At 35.0% G+C, this 19,768-nt stretch overlaps 1 protein-coding gene across 4 annotated transcripts; it reads left to right on the forward strand.

Moving 5' to 3' along the window:
• The first annotated feature begins 43 nt into the window (after positions 1 to 43).
• LOC139698275 (uncharacterized) lies at positions 44 to 17,726 on the forward strand. Of its 4 annotated transcripts, XR_011702885.1 has the most exons (9): positions 44 to 493; positions 722 to 1,009; positions 1,437 to 1,652; positions 4,327 to 4,566; positions 8,738 to 9,129; positions 9,458 to 9,652; positions 12,113 to 12,329; positions 14,338 to 14,573; positions 16,435 to 16,542. XR_011702885.1 is itself a non-coding variant. In XM_071597154.1 (8 exons), exons 2-8 carry the CDS (start codon positions 722 to 724, stop codon positions 16,702 to 16,704), a joined length of 1,818 nt encoding a protein of 605 aa, XP_071453255.1. In that variant the 5' UTR covers positions 44 to 493; the 3' UTR covers positions 16,705 to 17,726. The 4 variants fall into 4 exon arrangements, 3 of the variants coding, with proteins under 3 accessions (XP_071453255.1, XP_071453256.1, XP_071453257.1); XM_071597154.1 differs by lacking the exon at positions 14,338 to 14,573 and having other exon boundaries at positions 16,435 to 17,726; XM_071597155.1 differs by lacking the exon at positions 14,338 to 14,573 and having other exon boundaries at positions 1,440 to 1,652; positions 16,435 to 17,726.
• The last annotated feature ends 2,042 nt before the right edge of the window (positions 17,727 to 19,768 follow it).

The raw sequence follows: 19,768 nt of genomic DNA on the forward strand, positions 1-19,768 counted from the left end.
ACACTTTTCAATTGTTATACACCAAGTGATACCAACACAGAAATATATGCATGTAAATTTATCTGTAAATAAGCCATTTTTCAATAGTATACATTTCTATTGTGTTTTTCCAGGGATGGTGAAAACTATAATTAAGTATAAGAAAACAGTGTTATTTTCAGAACTTATTCAGTACCTCATACATTTATCGAATCTCCCACCTGGATACTTGTTTTTCCAATTTGATAAAGCCAGAGTATATCTACTTCAATATCTTTCCTCGAGCTGTACTAGAGGTAATGCATGTGTTGGGGCAGTGTGAGGCAAAAGTGGGCTCCTTCTATTATAATATGCGGATATCAGGACAAATGGCGAGGGAAAGTTTCATGTTGGTGTACGTGAATGTTTTGCTGACCGCCATGTGTGACATTTCGCTGCAGTGGATTAGATGTTAAGTGAAGCTAAGATAAATTCGTATTGACGAATTTGTGTATATATATATTTTACAAATGAGGTATGTGATATGAGCCTAGATATGCGGTAATGGGTATTCTATTCATATTTTTCAAGTATCATAAGTCTTAAGCCGCAGTTTTCCAGTAATGGGATCTGGAATAACAATTACGTTTTCATTTTTGCCTGGCAATGAGCAATCTTCTATGCGTATCTTGGAATAATTGTCTAGGTCATTGTAATACAGCAATTGTAAACATCAACATTTGAAAGTGTGATTCATTTTTAGATGGTTATCCAAAGAGGTACTTTAGAATCGTGGAGACTGCCATCTGAAACACGCATTCCTCATCGTCATCAGTTGATTGTCACAGATGTTCCTGGGGAAAACGATACAACGGAACTCCATGCTCATCTTCCATTCAATCACCAGGAAATTCCTCCGCGTCAGATATTGAGATCAGGGTCTCTATTACCTTCTAATAATGAAGCAGAAACTGGCTCTCAGGTGTGCAGAACTTTTTCTATGACACCCATGAAGAAAATAAAATTAGAGCCACAGGAATGGGTCGAATGGGTAAGGTGTTGCTTACATTATGCAATATGAATTTTTTCTTATTTTTGCCAAGAGTTATTTAACGTGACGTTTCGGACTCCTATCATTAAATACAGTTTTTAATACCTCACGCACTTGCATCAACGAAATGCGTTAAAAGTGGATATATTTTAAAGTAAATAATGGGTGAATAACTAACAATGTGTTACAATGTTGCATTTCGATGACAGATTATCCTCAAAGAAAAATAGTTTTCAAAATTTCGCTTTTGAAAGAACAAGGTAGTGATATTACAATCGATTTTAATTTTGACATAAATTCCTCTACTGGGAATACTTACCTCTCTGTTAACGAAATAGATTTTAATTTAAAATCAAATGTGCTTATGTGTTTATTTTATTATATATTCATATTTGTTGCTCTTTTTAAATTAAACAATTTTTTCTAGAAGAACGCATTAAACCTTAGGCAGGCCACCTTGGCTGCTCTTCCAGCAAATTGTGCGGTTGGAAATGGCTCCAGTTCTTCTTTCCATGGAAAATTAATTGCTGACAAAAGTGAAAATGGACCAATAGCAGCTGTTCGAGCACTTGACCTGCTAAGGCAAAATCTACAAAAAGTTATAAACCAAGAAATAGATTTAGTCATTTCTAGATATCTGGAAGTAAGTAGTTTTATCACCTACAGTAAGTTAAATAAGCAATCACGTTTTATTTCAACATAAGTCTTAATAATTTTTAAAACTCGGCCATTGTGTAAAAAGTAAAGAATATTTTGGAATCGACTCTATTTGAAATCTCTGTTATTAAAATTTTGTGATATCCCGAAAGTCTCATCTGGCTTAATCACCATGCCTGGCATTAAGGGCCAAAATGTTATAGATATAGCAGGTTTGGTAACACTAATGAATAGTATTAATTTTTAAATTGAAGCATGCACCCCTTGCATGGAAGCTCCCTTGCACCACCTAGACCTTGCAAGTAACCTCGCAAAAGTCACTACCATTTTAAGCTCAGGTAGTGACAGACAATTATACTGGTTTCAAGTTGACTTCCATAGCCAAATAGAGGGAAAGTTTATATGCTAGTAACTAAATGTAGTATGCAGACTACAAGCCAGAAGATTATAAGTCTCTTTTTTTTTAAATCTATTCATTTTCTATGATGAAAGGTTCTTTGAATGCCCGCTCGTTGTCCAGGCCCAAAAAAGAGTGGGAAAAGCAATTTGTGAAGAATCAGGATAGAAGTAATGATTAGATTTTTTGGCTAAATTGATCCAAAAGAAGTGCTGTGAACTTAAAGAATGAATATTTTTGATGTGCGTCATCAATTTTCGTGTCTTAAACGTATGTTGTAACTTTGAAATCACATCACCTACCAACTACTTCTACAATAATGTCAGCTACTTATACAATATCTTTTTTGTGGTTTATTAATATTTTTATTCATATCTTTACAATATATAATCCCTGCAGCCCATTTGCAATATTAATCAAAGTTTTGTATGATCATGTGCAGTCAAGCTTTCCAGTATTTAAATTTTAAATACTTAATAAATTTAACATTTGAAATGTCCTCTTTGTTTTATATTATTTAATGCACAATGGTTATAGTTAAAAAATAAAAATGAAAAAATCAACTAACTGTACAATGAATTGAAAACTTCATTTGCAGTGTGAGGCACCAACTTGTAGTGCTATACAGAAATGTACTAAGAAGTCAAACTAAATTACATTTACATAAGCTAAATATATCTACACAATATAATTTGGTGTGTTGAATAACAGAGTTTACATGATCACTAGATCTTACATATCTAATGAACATATGAGTTATAAGTATTCAAAATCATTAATCTTCATGGAAGATTTAGCAACCATGAGTCTTACTCTCCTGCATTTGATACTCCATATAAACAATAACACACTAGCTTTCTGGCATAGGAATGCAAGAAAATAGGCATGGAACCCTAATTCCATTAAATCTTATTCATTGTGATTAAATCAACAATAATTTTGACTTAATTACTTCAATTACAGCTTTCATTCTTGCAAGCTTCACAATATATATTTACATTTTATTTTCAGACCATCTTAAAAATCCATAGTGAATTCTATTTCGTCATTTCCATTGCTTGCTGTGCTTTCACAGTGTTGAGAGGCATGTCAATTCACCCAATATGGAAAATATTTTTTATTGGCTTGAGACCAATGTTATAAGCCACCTTGGTTGTGTGAGGGAAGGTGGCACAAATAACCTAATCTGTCATTTATAGTGAAATCTATAGTGAATTCTATTTCGTCATTTCCATTGCTTGCTGTGCTTTCACAGTGTTGAGAGGCATGTCAATTCACCCAATATGGAAAATATTTTTTATTGGCTTGAGACCAATGTTATAAGCCACCTTGGTTGTGTGAGGGAAGGTGGCACAAATAACCTAATCTGTCATTTATAGTGAAATCTATAGTGGATTCTATTTCGTCATTTCCATTGCTTGCTGTGCTTTCACAGTGTTGAGAGGCATGTCAATTCACCCAATATGGAAAATATTTTTTATTGGCTTGAGACCAATTTTATAAGCCACCTTGGTTGTATGAGGGAAGGTGGCACAAATAACCTAATCTGTCATTTTCCTCCTCTCATAACTACTACCATTACCCTGAGGGAAGGTCACGGGGCATTTGTATAATGTGATGACTTACTTTGGGTTAGTGAGTAGTAGAACAAGGCATAAAGTTGAATTTTATGCCTTGTTCAACTGCTTTAAATCATTAGCAAGATTTATTTTAATATTTTGATGAACTTTTCCCTCAAAATTACCTTATGACTAGATAAGCCGGAGTTCATGACAATTTACTTCACATCAATATTAATTAGGCTTTCTTTAGGCACTTAAGACAGCAGTACTTAATATTTCGGTGATTTTTCATTATTTAATTGTTGTTCCTTATATTTTTATATTGGAGTACTAATGCTTAGTATTGCTTGTAGAAGGGTATAGTGAAAAATATAAATTTAATTTACTGTATATAGGCATAATGTTTAAACTATTTTTCCTTGCCAATTACTTTACTATTCCACTATTATTCACATTTGAAATTCTTTAGGCACTTAAGACAGCAGTACATAATATTTCGGTGATTTTTCATTATTTAATTGTTGTTCCTTATATTTTTATATTGGATTACTAATGCTTAGTATTGCTTGTAGAAGGGTATAGTGAAAAATATAAATTTAATTTACTGTATATAGGCATAATGTTTAAACTATTTTTCCTTGCCAATTACTTTACTATTCCACTATTATTCACATTTGAAACAGTGTGCATATTTTTTACAGAAATTTTTCCAGCCTGCTGTGGAAAATATTAAAGATAACTTGGGACCAGAATCAGTAACCCAAGATATGCTCAGAAAAGTGTGTCGTCAGGTTTTGGAGGAGGCAAAAATGATGTACTCTCCAATGTCAAATTCACATATAGCCTCAGAATCTCAAGCTCTTTTGAAAGCAGGTCACTTAAAAGTGGAAAAGAATAGAATTCACAAGTTAAATATACCAAAAATCTCCAAGATTGAAGCGGTATGTATCCTCAGTAGTATATGAATGATGTATGAATCGCATCTTAGGTATTCTAGCTAGTAATGAGACTTTTTACTCACTAATCCCTTCATACCACCTATGCAGTCACTGTTAAAATGCCACACAGAGGCCCCTGTGTAAAGTGATTTTCATTTTAATGAAATATCTTTATTATATCGGTATAAGTTTGATTTCCCATAGAGCTGAAGTGGTTCTCAGGATCATCAACAAAAGGATGGAGAGAATGTCAAATGATTACTTAGGGGATGATCATTTTGTTTAGGAAGGGGAAAGGCACACGTGATGCTATTGCAGTAATGAGGTCACTAATCGAGAGGAATATAGAATACAATCAGGATGTGTTTGCCTGTTTCATAGATTTCGAAAAGGCTTTTGATAGAGTGAATTGGGAAAAACTAATGAGTATATTGCAGAAAATAGGAATAGATTGGAGGGACCGGAGGTTAATCTGATGGCTGTATGTCTCAGACTGCTTAGGTGCAAGTGGGGAACAGAGAGCCTGGATGGGCAGTGTTAGAAAGAGGTGTAAGGCAGCAATGACCATTATCACCGCTGCTGTTCAACGTATATGTGGAGGAAATGATCAAAGAAGCATGGGAAGAATTTGAGATAGGAATGAAAGTCAGGGGGAATCCATAAAATCAGTTAGGTTTGCTGATGACTCAGCTTTAATTTGTCAGTAGTCAGTCTAGGGGTGGAAAGCATTGATGAGTGATTAGGAAATTCAGTACGATATATATGGTTTGAGAATCAATATAAATAAAACAAAGGTGATGCGATTTTCCAGAAAGAGAAAGGTTAAGGTTAACATTAATATAGGAGGGAGTTGATGACAGGGATGTTGTGTAAGGATGTTAAGAAAAGGCTTGTCAAAACTTTGATATGGAGTGTAGTTATGTACAGTGTAGAAACATGGTCCCTGAAGCTGCAGAATAGACCTAAATTGGAGGCTTTTGAATTGTGGGTGTGGAGAAGGATGGAGAATGTAAAATGAATGGAAAACAAATGAAAAAGTGCAAAAGTATGGAGTGCGAGGAGAAAGGATTGTTGGGTTTAATCATATGGAGGCAGGAAAAATGGATGAAGGGCTTATTGATCGCAAGTGGGATGTTGAAGATTGTGATAGAGGGGAGAATGTTAGGCAAACAAGGTACGGGTAGTAATAGGATAGGGATGTTGGACGGGATGAAGAGGGACTTGGTATAGAGGAGGATGTTAGGTTGTGTTTTGTTAGGAGAGACAAGATATTTATTTGGTAGTTATGTCCATCCAAAACCTACCTTAACCAGTTGATTACCTATTAATAATATAGGTATTCTATGAACAGCCTTATGGCTTTATTATTAATTGAAATCTCATATAATATTAATGAAAGCATTTTAAAATTTCTCTTCCTCTGTCCTGTTGACTTTGAATTGGCATCCAGTGTATCTGAATTAATGTTTACATCTTTGGGAAAAATGTCCGTGCTAGCACAAGATGATAATTACTTGCTTTTTGACAATTAAATCCTTTAGAGGAGTAAAATTAAATTTCATATTCAACTAGTTTGTGTATATTACTAGAGATATTTAGTGTCTATAGTGTTACACAATTTGCACCCACCTGCATTCATGCCCCAACAGTTACATGAAAGAGTGAAAGGGAAGAACCTTTATGTCTCTCATTTTTGTTTGGGGTATTTTAACATTTTTCAGCATGTGCAGTTATTCCCTGGAAGATGTTTCTCCTCCCATGTCATATTTTGTGTAATTTACGGAAATTGAAAAGTGTAATATGAGGTTTGGCTGAAAAGTAATTCACACATGCTTGAGGAGCGCAAACAAAATAACCTTCAGAAGCGCACCAGGTGGCTTATGGAAGTAACATTCTCCCTCAATGCTCATGCACAGGTTTGAGATGATTGCGTTCATCGAGTATATTTCAAGAAGCCAAAGTATGGAGCCATGTTCTAATGATATGTCGACATGAGTCAAACAGCATGCTGTGATATCAGCGACAGATAACATTTCTCATTGACCTTTTCACACATTTACCAAGTCCCCATCTAATAAATCTTAATTTTTTGTTTGCTGGTCCGCAGATTCCCTGTATGTGTTTCACCCAGGAGAGATCAAGAGTGAGGGTAACGCCTAGTTATTTAATTGACTATGCTTTCCATTTTGGTGTTCCCAATGCAGTAGCTAGGCCATTTAGTGGGTCTCTAAAGTCTTTTTTGCCAAATTATGTAGTTTTAAATGTAATGAGGTTCAGTGCCAGCAATAGTTCATTTAACACAAATCAGATAGAATGGGACAGAAAATTTTATGAGGGGTTCAATAAAAGTCTCATTAAAAATTCAAAAAACCATAATGTCAAGGAAACGTAATCGATATTGGTTGTAAATTGCCAAATTAAAAAAAAAGTTGCAGTAAATCCTCAACTTATTCAAAGCACAGGCGTAGATATAATTATTGCAACAGAAATCTGCTTATCCCCTGATTTTGCCGATGGTTTGTTCTCAAATCAGTTAAATTTTCCCAAAACCCTTTTACATTGAAATGGCAAAACCAATAGAATTGGAGGAGTTGTTTTTATTGCAGTTAAAAATTCTTGCATCAGCAGGGCTGAGGTAATTCTGGGTATGGTTTGGAAAGTGTTTGGTGCTCAATTAAAAGTCCTCAATTCAAAAGAATTTATGTATGCTCATTTTACAGACCACCAGTCAGCAGAGACAATTCAATACTAGAATTAGATCAGCAAAGCAAAGGTTTCTTATCCCATCACAATGATCGCGACGTTATAATCGGTGGAGATTTCAATGTCCCATCTATTGACTGGAGCACTTATAGTTTTAAAATGGGAGGTAAAGACAAAGATATCTGCGAATCGCTATTGAATCCTTTTATGATAAACTGCTTACATCAACTTGTCACTTCAACAACTAAGGGCGATAATATTCTTGATTTGTTATCAACAAATATTCCCAAAAAAATCTTAACTATAGAAAACTGAACTTTAACTGATTTCACACCCTTAACCCCTTATTACCCCAATCTTGCACCTTGCGATTTTTTAAATTTTTTTACTCAATTCAAGAGACACCTTAAGCATAATCATTACACTTCGGACAATGAGGTGAAGGCGGCTGTCAAGTCCTGGATTCGAGAAAAGTCGGAAGAGCTTTTCAGTGATGGAATGAGAAAACTTGTTACACACTGGGAGAAATGTGTTAGCCTTAAGGGTGACGATGTTGGAAAATAATTTTATGATTTTGAAACTTAAGAATGGTATTTTAATGTACTTTTCGCCCGATCTTGCTCTTTGTTTTTGTTTGTAGTTTAGAAGCATGTGTGCATTACTTTTCAGCCAGCCCTCGTAATTACAGTCATGCCATGCTTCACAACAGGGTTTGGTTCCTTAATAGCATCTTGAAAGAGTTTTGCTAATAGGTGAGTGAATTATTAAAGAAGTTAGTCTACCAATGTTACTCTCTTTTTGGTTTGTACTTGCAGTTTTATGGGTGTTTTGTACACACTATTTTATTCTATGGCAGTGTTTTATACTTTAAACAAATGTAGCTATAGTTAGTATAAGTTTAAATTCCACCTCCATTCATTTTTTTCATAAGATTTACATTTACCATTATGGTTCATTCGCCAAATGTACACAGTCAAAGTTAGATTGTGCTCAAAATGTATCCCCCATGGATCCCTGTACTTGGCTAATCAAATAATAATAATGATGTTGCCTCAGGGCATTTCTGTGTGCCATCATGGCAGTAATCTACTTGAAGATTAGAGTTGATAGAAGAAAGTAAAGCTTACCACAAATTAAGTCATACAGCATGTGAAATTCATGGTTTAGGATTTGGGAGGCAGTTTCTTTTCCTTTGTTAATATTCGGTTTCCCATGTAGTTCTGATTACCAAGAGATTGTATCTCCTCGATATTAGATAGGGTTGTCCTTGGACATCTTTCGGCACTCTCTGGTCAGTTAATGGTTCATCCACTCAGTTACCATGCCCCCAGTGCATTTATGAAAAGTGGACAGTATATAGAGGATTATGTGCAATTTCTGGTCTCATATAAATCATTTCTAAGATTTTATTTCTTATGGAATAGTTACAAATAAATTAATTTAGGGATTACAATTCTTTTTACCTTCCTAGACTACTCAGTCATCCAAAAGAAAGTCACAACCCCAAAAATTAAGCAGTCCTGAACATGAATGTGCTAAGAAGAAGCAGAAATGTTCTTCAGTAGCAGTTTGTAGTAAAGTCTCCAGTTCACCAACACAGTCTGCCAAGCCATCTTCTGCTTCAAACTTGCATGTCATGCTTTCGTCTACTTTAAATCAGTCTGGTAGCCAAAAGCTTTCACTTCCAACTTCAGTTGCCAGCAATTCTTCTAGTGTAAATTCAAGTCAGACAGCTGTAATATGCAACTCTAATAAATCGAAGGGGAAGGAAGTCATGCCTGCTGCTATGTTCCCTAAATGGGATGGTGCTAAATGGGCAGCATCCAGAATCGTGTCACAAACTCTTTTTGTGATGGGAGCTAGGTAAGACATCATTAACACATTGTGCACACATTAACTATTTCTCATTACTTCTGATTTCTAATACAAGACCCAAGGTCTCTTGTTCATTTTTGCCTTTAGTTAATTAATTCCTCTGAAACATTTTTCATCTATGTTTCAACTCGTACATGTATTTGATGTATTTATGTTTAAAATAATAATCATAAGGTGTAGTTAGCTTAAGTATTAGATAGCGCAAATTGTGAGTGTTTAAGTATAAAATATAGGTTAATGTGGTACTTACTAATCCTTTAAAAAAAAGGCACTAGTAATTTGTCTGGTACATTTTCAACACTCTTTCCATTTGCAGGGCTAACAAAGCTCTTGGTTTTGGGCAGATGAGAGGGCGCTTGTACATTAAGCATCCTGAATTGTTCAAATATTCTGGCGATCAGGAGGATAAAGAATGGCTCACCCGCAATCATTTAATGCCACCAACTGGAGGTAAAGCATATCTAATGATTGTGGAGGATATACGAGAGCTGGCTGAAACAGAGGAATACAAGTGAGTTTTAATTGAGTGGGTGTTATTATGTTTACTGCTGAAAGCCTTCAAATGGGGGCCAGTTTCACCTTTAAGGTCATAGTGCAGTCAATCGGCATTAAAATAATAAACCATTAGCATCTGATTTCTGAAAATGTAAGACACACGGGTGCCTAAGTACACCCTGATTTTTCAGGTTAATCAAAAAATTATCAGCTACACATATATCAATGTTTATTCATTATCAAATCCTGGAAATTCATCATTACTGGGCCAAAATGCTTTTCAGCTGCCTTGTTTCCATGCTTTGAAGCATAATTCATGGTTGAAGTTTAAATACAATATTGTATGACAATCTTCTCTTGCAAGATCTCATGAGGTTATTTTCATTTTAACTTTTTATGTGATGCATAGTTTCTGTTATTGTGATATTATAGAAATTTGAATTAAAAGCAACCATTTTTATGCCTTTACTACACTCTCACTCTACTTAAGATTGAATGCCTGTAGACTCAGAGGTTATTGGGAGAGATACAATGGATGCATGTATTAGCAGATGGGTGACACCCCCAATAGCTTAGCGTGTATCAAGTATCGCAGAAGCATCACATGTGAGATGAAACTAAACGCACTACATTGTATACATTTACAATTTATTTGGGAATTTTTTTAGGATGTACTTTCAGGGAAATATTAAAAATCTCTTGCTTACTACTACTGATGGCAAACAGTGATATCATCAGCATATGCAATAATGGCGACCATTTTTAATGTTAGAGGTGGGACAAAATATTTAATTCAGTGGAATCAACTTGCACTTGTATGTCAGCATTATGCATACCTGAGTATAATACGCCTGACCCATAAGATGTAGGCTGATTGTAAAACACATTTTGAAGTAAAACAAGTGCATCTTATGGTCTGGGAAACGTGGTATGTACCTAAGTACCTAGGGAATGGAAATTTTGTTTGCTTGAGAATTGGTGATGAAATGAAGCTTTGGCGTTGTAATATGTCATTTCAACAAAGTCATGGAGTATAAATTCTGTGCTATGGTACTGATTTTACTTGATGATACTCCTATATAATGTGGAATGATTTTAAATTTTGCTCTTCCAGGAATAAAATAAACCATCATTGGCTGCTGATTTCCATGCAAACCACCATGATATTACCAAAACTGGCAAAAATAACCTACATCCCTCGTATATGCTATCCTACACCCCTCATATTTACCTTAATATTAAAAATGTGCATGAAAGATAATAAATTCTTCCTCCAATCAATTGATGGTATCTGGTACTTACTTGGCTCTAGGTGGCTAACCTCGGTAATCTTAATGTTGAAACCTTTTTTTGATGTCATAAATTTTGTTATCATGTGATAGGACTAAAATAATATTAATGGTGTCAATTTCTATAAGAAAGCCTGTACATTAATGTAAATAGTTAAGTTCCTACTCCAAAAATTTTGTAGCACAGCTTCTATCTAGAAATCAGATGGCATTATCAAATTGTGGTAAAATGTCAATTGTGAATTGACAGACTTTGATGTGGCTCAGGCAGCTTTCCAACCGACTTCCTGCGGTATGTAGACACGGCGTGAACGATAAGTGTTAGGATGGCACGTCTTAGATGGAAGGTGAGAGAGGGGAAGATAATGAATAAGGCAATTTGTATGGGGAAGATTATATGTTTTGAAGGGCACTAAAAATGGTAAGAAGTGTGCAGGGTCAGAAAGTGATTCTGTAGGATTAACAGACTTGTAGGTTCACCTGTAGGTCTGGTATATGAATCAGTGCAAATAAAATGATTTGGAATTTAAAGAATAGCTTTATGTGAAGATGCTTTTACAAAGAGAACGGAGTTGATGGCAGGGACCATTAGGAAGATGTAAAGAAAATAGTTGTAAAAACTTTAATTTAGATCTAGTGACTTAATATCACAGCATAGAAACTTGGTGATTGAAGCAAGATGATTCGATGGCTTTTGAAATGAGTGGAGGAGGATGGAAAAAGTGAAGTTGATGACAAAAACAAAGCCTTAGACTTGGTAGGAGAGGAGCTAAAATAAATACGGAAAAAATTCAAATTTTGCAGGCAAAATGGATGCAGGGCATGCTAAGTGGCAATAAAATGTTGAAGACTGCTTGTATGATGTTGGGTAGGCAAGGTTCAGGAGAGCAATGCTGAGTTAATGGATTTATCAAAAACCTAACATAAGCGGTAGACTATTCTAAAAAATATGTCAGTGAAAACTGTTGCCCAGCTTTCATCTTTGGCACACCCAACTAGCTGGTACTCCATCGTTACCAGCGGAGCAATTGTCTCACCATTTAGTTTGGTGGTATTATTCCGTAGTTCTGAATTAAGATTATTTCAAAAGATTTCCTTCCTTGGGTCATTAATATGCCACTATTTATGTGTACTATTTACTCTGATAATAATGAGTTTAACACAATAAGTTTTGTTTGTATTTTCAGGAATAATCCAAATTTGCTTTTGGATGAGATACATGGATTTGAAGTACCTGACTTCATGCTGAGGAAGATTCGTTGCTATGTAAACAGTTTAAAACTCGATGAATTTAGCATGTCCTCGGCATCTGGAAAACTAAATAATGGATCTAAAGGGAAAGTACAACAAAATCATAGTAAAAAGCTTCCACCACCTGTGATTAAAAATGTTTCCTGCCAATATGTAAGTGATAGTTGTAAATTTTTTGTTAGTTTCCATATCTGTCCTAATGTGAGCTTGTGATTTTTTTGTCAAAATATTTTATAAAAATTTCAGCCTTCAGCCTAAATATGAACCTGAGAAATATTGAAATTAAATTTACAAAAATTGCAATACCTTTCAAATACTGTCACATTATTGATCAAAAATTTCCCGGAATTTATTCAGAAAATTAAAAATACAAGTTTATTCATCTAAATCTATATTGTCCCCTTCAAAGTAATCCCCATCGACTGCAACACACTTATGCCAGCGCTTGATCCAATCCCCGAAACATTTTTTATATTCGGTTTTCGGTATGTCCATCAGTGCTTCCTGCGATTTTTCCATTACTTCCTCTCGGCTGCTAAAACGCGTTCCCCGTAATGGTTTTTTAACTCGATTGAACAGAAAGAAGTCACAGGGAGCCAAATCAGGTGAATTCGGTGGCTGTTGGATGGTATTTGTTGCATTTTTCGTCAAAAAATTACGAATAATGATAGCACTGTGCGACGGTGCGTTATCATGGTGCAAAATCCACGAGTTTTCTGCCCACATTTCTGGTCTCTTTCGGCGAATTGCTTCACGCAAACGTCTCATAACGCCCAAATAATACTCTTTGTTTACTGTCTGGCCTTCTGGCAAAAATTCATGATGCACTACACCGTTGTAATCCATGAAAACCGTCAGCATTGCCTTCTTTTTTGGCTGAAAACGACGTGGTTTTTTTGGTCTCGGCTCATTTGGTGAACGCCATTCACTTGCCTGATGTCTGGATTGCGTGTCGTACTCATAAACCCACGTCTCGTCTCCAGTAATGATCCTTTTGATGAATGTGGGATCGGATTCAGCCTCGCAAATCATGTCTTTTGCGACGTCAACACGGTCTCTTTTTTGCATGAAATTGAGGTCTTTTGCTGCTACACGACGGAAACCCAAATCATTAACCACAATGTCTTGGGCGGATCCATAGGCAATGTTCAAGTCCTCCGCTATTTCTCTGATGGTTAATTTGCGGTTATTGACCAACATTTCTTTTACTTTATCAATTTTTTCACCGACTTTCGATGTCGATGGTCTGCCGCTGCGTTCATCATCTTCGATTGACTCACGACCACTTCTGAACCGCTCGTGCCACTGGTAAACGACCGTTTTTTTTAGAGAATCGTTGCCGAAACACTTTTCCAACATTTCCAACGTCCGTGCGCCACTAAATCCGTTTTTTACGCAAAATTTAATACAAGTTCGTTGTTGCAAATTTAAATCCATTTCTGCAATTGTAAAAAATCGCCAACACACACAGAGATAGATGTACTCTTGGCTACGTAACTTTTGCAAATGTCAAGTTATGACACTAAGATTTAAAGGGAATATCAACAACAGATGTACCAATTTAACAAAAAAAACAGAACTCAAATCGGAACGATGGGAGCGCCACACGGTGGTTATTCCGGGAACTTTTTGATCAAGGTAGTATACTGGGGTAATACCTAGTATTTAGTTAGCATGGAAATTTTCAAGATGAATTAACCACTAAGTTAGAGAATTAATGTAAAATGTATGATCTTCTCCTGAAGACCTGAAAGATGGGCGTTATGCATGCCCTAAAATCATTATAAATGCTCTCACGCAGAGTCCTTGCCCTAAGTTAAACTTTTTTTGTTTTTCCCGTGGATAACCTCATATTGCTCATAAAACTAATTCCGCAAAACTCCCAGATCATTTCAGCAAAACTTCCATGCCTAGGTCAAATTCCAGTTTATCAAGAATTTTCAGTGAAATACATGAAGTTGAGTTAGTTGTAAAAGTGTATCCAAATACCTAGTACATCAATGAAAAAGAAAATTGCCTCACATGAACTTATAATTTATTTAAATTTTAATTTTAACCAATTATTTTTGTTTACTTTTTTTGATGATGCTCTGCTTTATTTGCATGTCTATTGCTTTGAGAATCCTATTTTTTATGAACCCATTGATGTCTCTCTATACAGCCATAATGCATGGAAAATAACCATGGATGTAAGAAACTATTTTACTATCAAAAGAGGAAATGGTAAATTATTTTGGGACAGATAAGAGATTTTTGTTTCCTCTTGGAAAATGCTCAAAGAAAATATGAGTCCTAGTGTAGTGCTGACTCAACAGAGGGTCCCTTCTATGAGTAATAATGAAAGAGAATCCCCCTGCAGCCAGAGAGGCAGAACAATCTACTTATTTTGTTACAATGGTAAGGAAAGCAGAGAACAATAAAGACGCAATGGAGTCATGTTTTAGGTGACAGAGAAAAGTCATTGAAAAGAAACACTTTCAATCTGCTCCAAAAACATTTGTTCTAATTTCATGCATGAGGGCAGTAGATGGACATTTGTGTCCACAAGCATTTATATTCATATTTTTTATTAAATGCATGTCACAGAAAGTTGTTGGTCCTTAAATATAGTGTAAAAGCATTAAATTATTAACTTTTGCTAGTCATTTTACTTTCTATGTGCATAAAATAGCATATTGATTTAACTGTTCTCATGTAAAATCATGAGGAACTTTTACCTGCTTTATTTTAAATCATAATCATTTAAATCTAGTTTATTTGATCTTTTGAATTTTGAGGCAGTAAAATTTAATTTACTTGTTTATTTTCTTTCTTGCAATATTCAAATTAGTTGAAGAATACTTAAATGTGGAGAAATTTTGTTTCATAAAAGTGTATTTCATGTTTGTTCATCTTTGGATTGCACTCTGAATAAGTTTTAGTGTTGTTAGTTTACTGATGCAAGAGTTTTTTGCATGCAAATTCAAACAGTGGAGTCGGGGTGAGAGAGCTTATTTTATGGTTGTTTATTGTTCAGAAGCTTGTAGCATAGAGTTTTTTTTGTGCTGTCTTTTGATAATTGGATAACATTCTGCCACTCATGAAAATATTGACTCTGTGCAATGTCTAAGAAGGTTGTACATGGTCATTTTTCATTTATTTGGCCAAGAAGAAAGGAAGAAACCACCAAAGATTGAAAACAAATTGAAAATGTATGCCGTAAATTAATTTTCAACCTAACCATTGCATCCCAACTGGGTATATCTTAGCCAATTAACTCTTCCTGTTGAAATTTTGCTTACACATCATGGCTAGTAATTTATGATTGAATCCACATCTGTCCCTGGGAAGGTAGGCTAACTGATGATGTTGGACCTAAATCTATTTCTGGCCATAATACAATTTGATTTATGTATCTGTCACTCCATGAATTTTTCATATGGCCTATTCTTTTGTTGATTTTTGATTCAGTAGTGTTTCTTGTATACTTTTGGCAATAATGAAAATCCCAACAGTAGCAAGTTTAGTGATTATGATGAAAATACATATTACCTGTAAGCATGGCCCGCAGTTGTCACATCCTTGCAGCTTTGTGACTGATGTGTAGGTGCTCTGTTGTTAATTGTTTACGATTGCCATCTAATCCGAAGTATTCGATTGAATGTACTTGTATCTATCCAGCTATTTTTGGCCTTCAGTTTGTGTGCTGGTGGAAGTTAAAGTAAAGTGAATGGAGTATTGACTACATAAATGAAAGATGAGTGTACTATGTGCATTATATAGGGTGTGGCAATATAACTTCCTTTTTGAAAGTATTTTGCATTTGAAAAAAGAAGTTATGTTGCCACACCCTGTATTACCGCTCCAATTGGCAGAGTTCTCATACAATGGAGCATAAAATTTACTTAAGAGTGGTACCATCTATCTGATTTAGTATAGACATTTTAAACTACCCCTGTATTAATTATTTCAACTTCTTGCTATATAACTAGCTTATTAAAAATTTCTACCCAACTGCATATGATGAATTTCTCCCTTAAGGGATTTATCTTTTCATTTGAAAGTTTGACCATCTAATTGAGGTTATACCATACATTGAGGCATGGATTCAGACTTATCATGACTGGGAGAAGGTTAGAGGATTTTTATAAATATTTTAGGAAATTAAAAATTTTTTTTGCCAAGGTAAAGGAGGTATTCTGGAAAATCCAAAAATTGAATAGCTAATGTTGACATATTGTTGGTTGGTTACTGACAATTTGTTTAAAATATGTTTTAGGATAATAAGAAAAGGAAAGAAGAGCCAAAGAGTGCTGAAGTTGTTTCTCCAGTTAAAAGCATATTGGAGACAAAATTACGTGGAGAGAAATCACCTCTTGTATCGCCGTCACTGGTCCAAACTTCCATCGCATCTCCTCCGACTTCAAATTCTTGTACTGTGGCATCAGTGTCATCTTCCACCAATGAGAATAAGATAACACTCAAATCCTTGCTAGAGAGCAAAACAAGTCTCCTCTCGTTAGGAGATAAACAGTTGCCAGGGAAATAAAAATCACATTTTACAGATTCTATGTCCATCAACTAAGAAGCTTAAAAGAAAAGTGATATTCATATCGTTAATTGCTCCAGGTTGATCTGCCTTGGGGTGAAGTACAAATTGTGCTTGTAGTGTTTTTAATGAGTATACATATATATTTATGAAATATTTAGAATGAATTATTTATTTATTTAATAATATGAGCTTATGAGTCATTTGTCAATTTTTCCTCTGCTTACTATTAAAAAACTGTACCAATGAAAATATTTTAGTGTGAAGGGTTTAGACTAGCCACTATAATGTTTTCATGGTTTTTTGTTTCCTTAGTGTATGCTAGTCAGAAAACCTAATGTATTATGATCACAACTGTATTAATTTGGGTCCAAAATGTCCATATTTTAATGCATTTAAAAATGGGTAGTTATATGATCACAAAGTGACATAAGCCATGATTTGTTGTGCCTCATTTACGATTGAATTCAAATAGCAATATTCATTTATCATTACCCATATTCTGGCCAATTATAAATATATATTTTTGAAGGTACCATGGATAATTTTTGGCTTTGCCACTACAAAGGACGTTCAGAGCAGATATTATTTATTTTTTTAGACATGGCTGTTTTCACAAATTATGCTGATACGTTTTTATGACATACTATATGAAGTCTCATGTTGTTTCAGCCATGAGCTTAATGATATACAATTATTATATAAAGTTTTCCATGTGTTTTGGTAGAGAAAATTCCTCATTTTGAGGTGAAAATAGCTATATTTTATGAAATTATTAGTTATACAAGAGAGAGTTAACATGTTTCTCTATCTGGACATGCCTCTCATGATAGATCAAAATTGGGTAATACTAAGGTGATAATTATGACTAAATACAATGTTTAATGTATGGAAGATATTAAAAAGTTGTTGTTTACATTCCAGATTTTTACATATAAGGAAATTGCAAAATGTTTATCTAAGATTCTATATTAAATTGACATATAAACAATGTTGTAAGTCATTTTTGTAGACATTTCTGTGTGTGCATATGTATACAACTTCAATAAAAATAATTTTCATAGGATATAATATTTCATTTACTGCAACAATTTCAGAGTGTAAAAATCATTCACCTTGACTGGGATTTGAACCCAGATCCCTCAATATCCAGTCGAGTGCCCTTGGCTGGGATTTGAACCCAGATCCCTCAATATCCAGTCAAGTGCCCTTGACTGGGATTCGAACCCAGATCCCTCAATATCCAGTCGAGTGCTCCTTGACTGGGATTCGAACCTAGATCCCTCAATTTCCGGTTGAGTGCAAAAACTAGGGCAGGTAGAGCAGTTTACGTATCTCGGAAGTGTTTTGGACCGACACGGCCAAAGTAGTAGGGGCGTAAGGAGAAGAATTGTGCTAGGCAAAGAGGCTTTCACAAGGAGGAGGGAGTTGATGACCGGGACCCCAGTGAAAGAAAAAGGAGAAATGGACCGAGAAGAAAACAAATGAGGAAGTAATTGGTATGGTGGACAAAGAGAGGGGTTTGTTGGGAGAAATCCTATGGAGGCAGGAAAAGTGGATGAAGGGGGGGTATTGGCCGGCAGTAGAATGTTGAAGACTGTAATATGAGAGGAGAATGTTAGGCAAACGAGGAAAGGGCAGAAACAGGATAGTGATGTTGGAAGGGAGGAAGGAAGTACTCGGAGATGAAGAGGGATCTGATGTAAAGTAGGTTGCGGGATAGTGTTTTGTTTTGTTAGGAGTCACAAAATATTTATTTGGCAGTTGTATCCATCAAAATACCTACCTTAGCCGGTAGATTACCTAATAATAATAGTATTTCATTATACTATTCTGTTTTTGTATCATTCATTGTTGAATTGATGTATTTTTATAACATTTAGACCTTGAATTTATGGGCCCCAAATATACATAATTCTTAGATTTATGTCATTTTGTAATCTGCACAGCTCTTCAAATAAATCAATCCAATGAAACCTTAAATTTATATCCTTGAAAATTGGAATCATTGTGAAATCTCACCGTCCCATCGGGATGAAGGCATATTTTTACCATTTTTTCCCAGGTTTTTTCATAACTGTAAGTTTTATATTTATATTATGCAGAATGAGTATTTCGTTTTCAAATAAATGATTTGGTTAAATTATTGATTATTAATGGATTATGTTAATCAATTTAGAAAATGGTCATTAGATTTGTCATCTGCCAGCTGGAAAGTCCAAACTGCACAAAATGTTATGCTTATGTGTTAATGGCATGAGCTATTTCAGCAAATCATGTAAAACCACAGATGTTGACTGACCTTATTAGCATGTTATTTCATTTTGAATCATTTAATATTGCTTCAAATTGATCCATTTAAAATCAAGCAAACGATGGAAATTCTGCAAAAGGCGTGTACAAATAATTGGAAACATCCTTGCTGCTACAACCTTTTCTGGTCCAACTCTGCAATTAGCCTCCAATCTTCTTCATCTGTGACTCTTCTCCTCCCTCCTTGAATTTGCCATCATCTGCAGATTTGCCATGACATCTCATCTATAGGAGATATATTTCTTTCAATATTATTTTAGACATCGTATCTCCCATTCTCTATACAATACCCAAACACTATATTCTCCAAGCTGTCAAAATCTCACATCTCTTCCTATGAAGTAATCCAGCTCTGCATCATATACAGTTATCATTTTCACTTGTAAGTCCATATGTTTTCCTCAGTATCCATCACCCAAATACTCATAAAGGATTTTCTATCTGATACCTTCAGTGTCCATACCTTGATGACTGACCTGACCAGGGTCTTGTATGTTTTCAGCTTTGTATTGCTGTTGAGCTGATATTCCTTCACTCAGTCTTGTTAGCCTATAAAAAATATTCACCAGCCCATAGCCATGGCTTGTCAGAGTTCAGAGCATTTGCCAGTAAAAATCCAAAGACTGATTTTAAAAGAGTTTTGGTATCATCTCTCTCAAAGTCATCTATTCCACTGCTCAAAAGGTATCTGCCTCACTTAGTCCATCAGAGGCAGGCAGTATTTATTGCTTCTAATGCAAACTTGAATGGT

The sequence above is a fragment of the Hetaerina americana genome, unplaced genomic scaffold, assembly GCF_022747635.1.
Source record: "Hetaerina americana unplaced genomic scaffold, ioHetAmer1.1.p SCAF_80, whole genome shotgun sequence".
Lineage (NCBI taxonomy): Eukaryota > Metazoa > Arthropoda > Insecta > Odonata > Calopterygidae > Hetaerina > Hetaerina americana.

Excerpts from the sequence above, each read along its gene's own strand:
- LOC139698275 (XM_071597154.1), top strand. The coding sequence starts at position 722 with ATGGTTATCCAAAGAGGTACTTTAGAATCGTGGAGACTGCCATCTGAA. Across the intron at positions 1,653-4,326 it reads TCATTTCTAGATATCTGGAA|AAATTTTTCCAGCCTGCTGT; the intron begins GTAAGTAGTTTT and ends TATTTTTTACAG. Across the intron at positions 12,330-16,434 it reads AAAATGTTTCCTGCCAATAT|GATAATAAGAAAAGGAAAGA; the intron begins GTAAGTGATAGT and ends AATATGTTTTAG.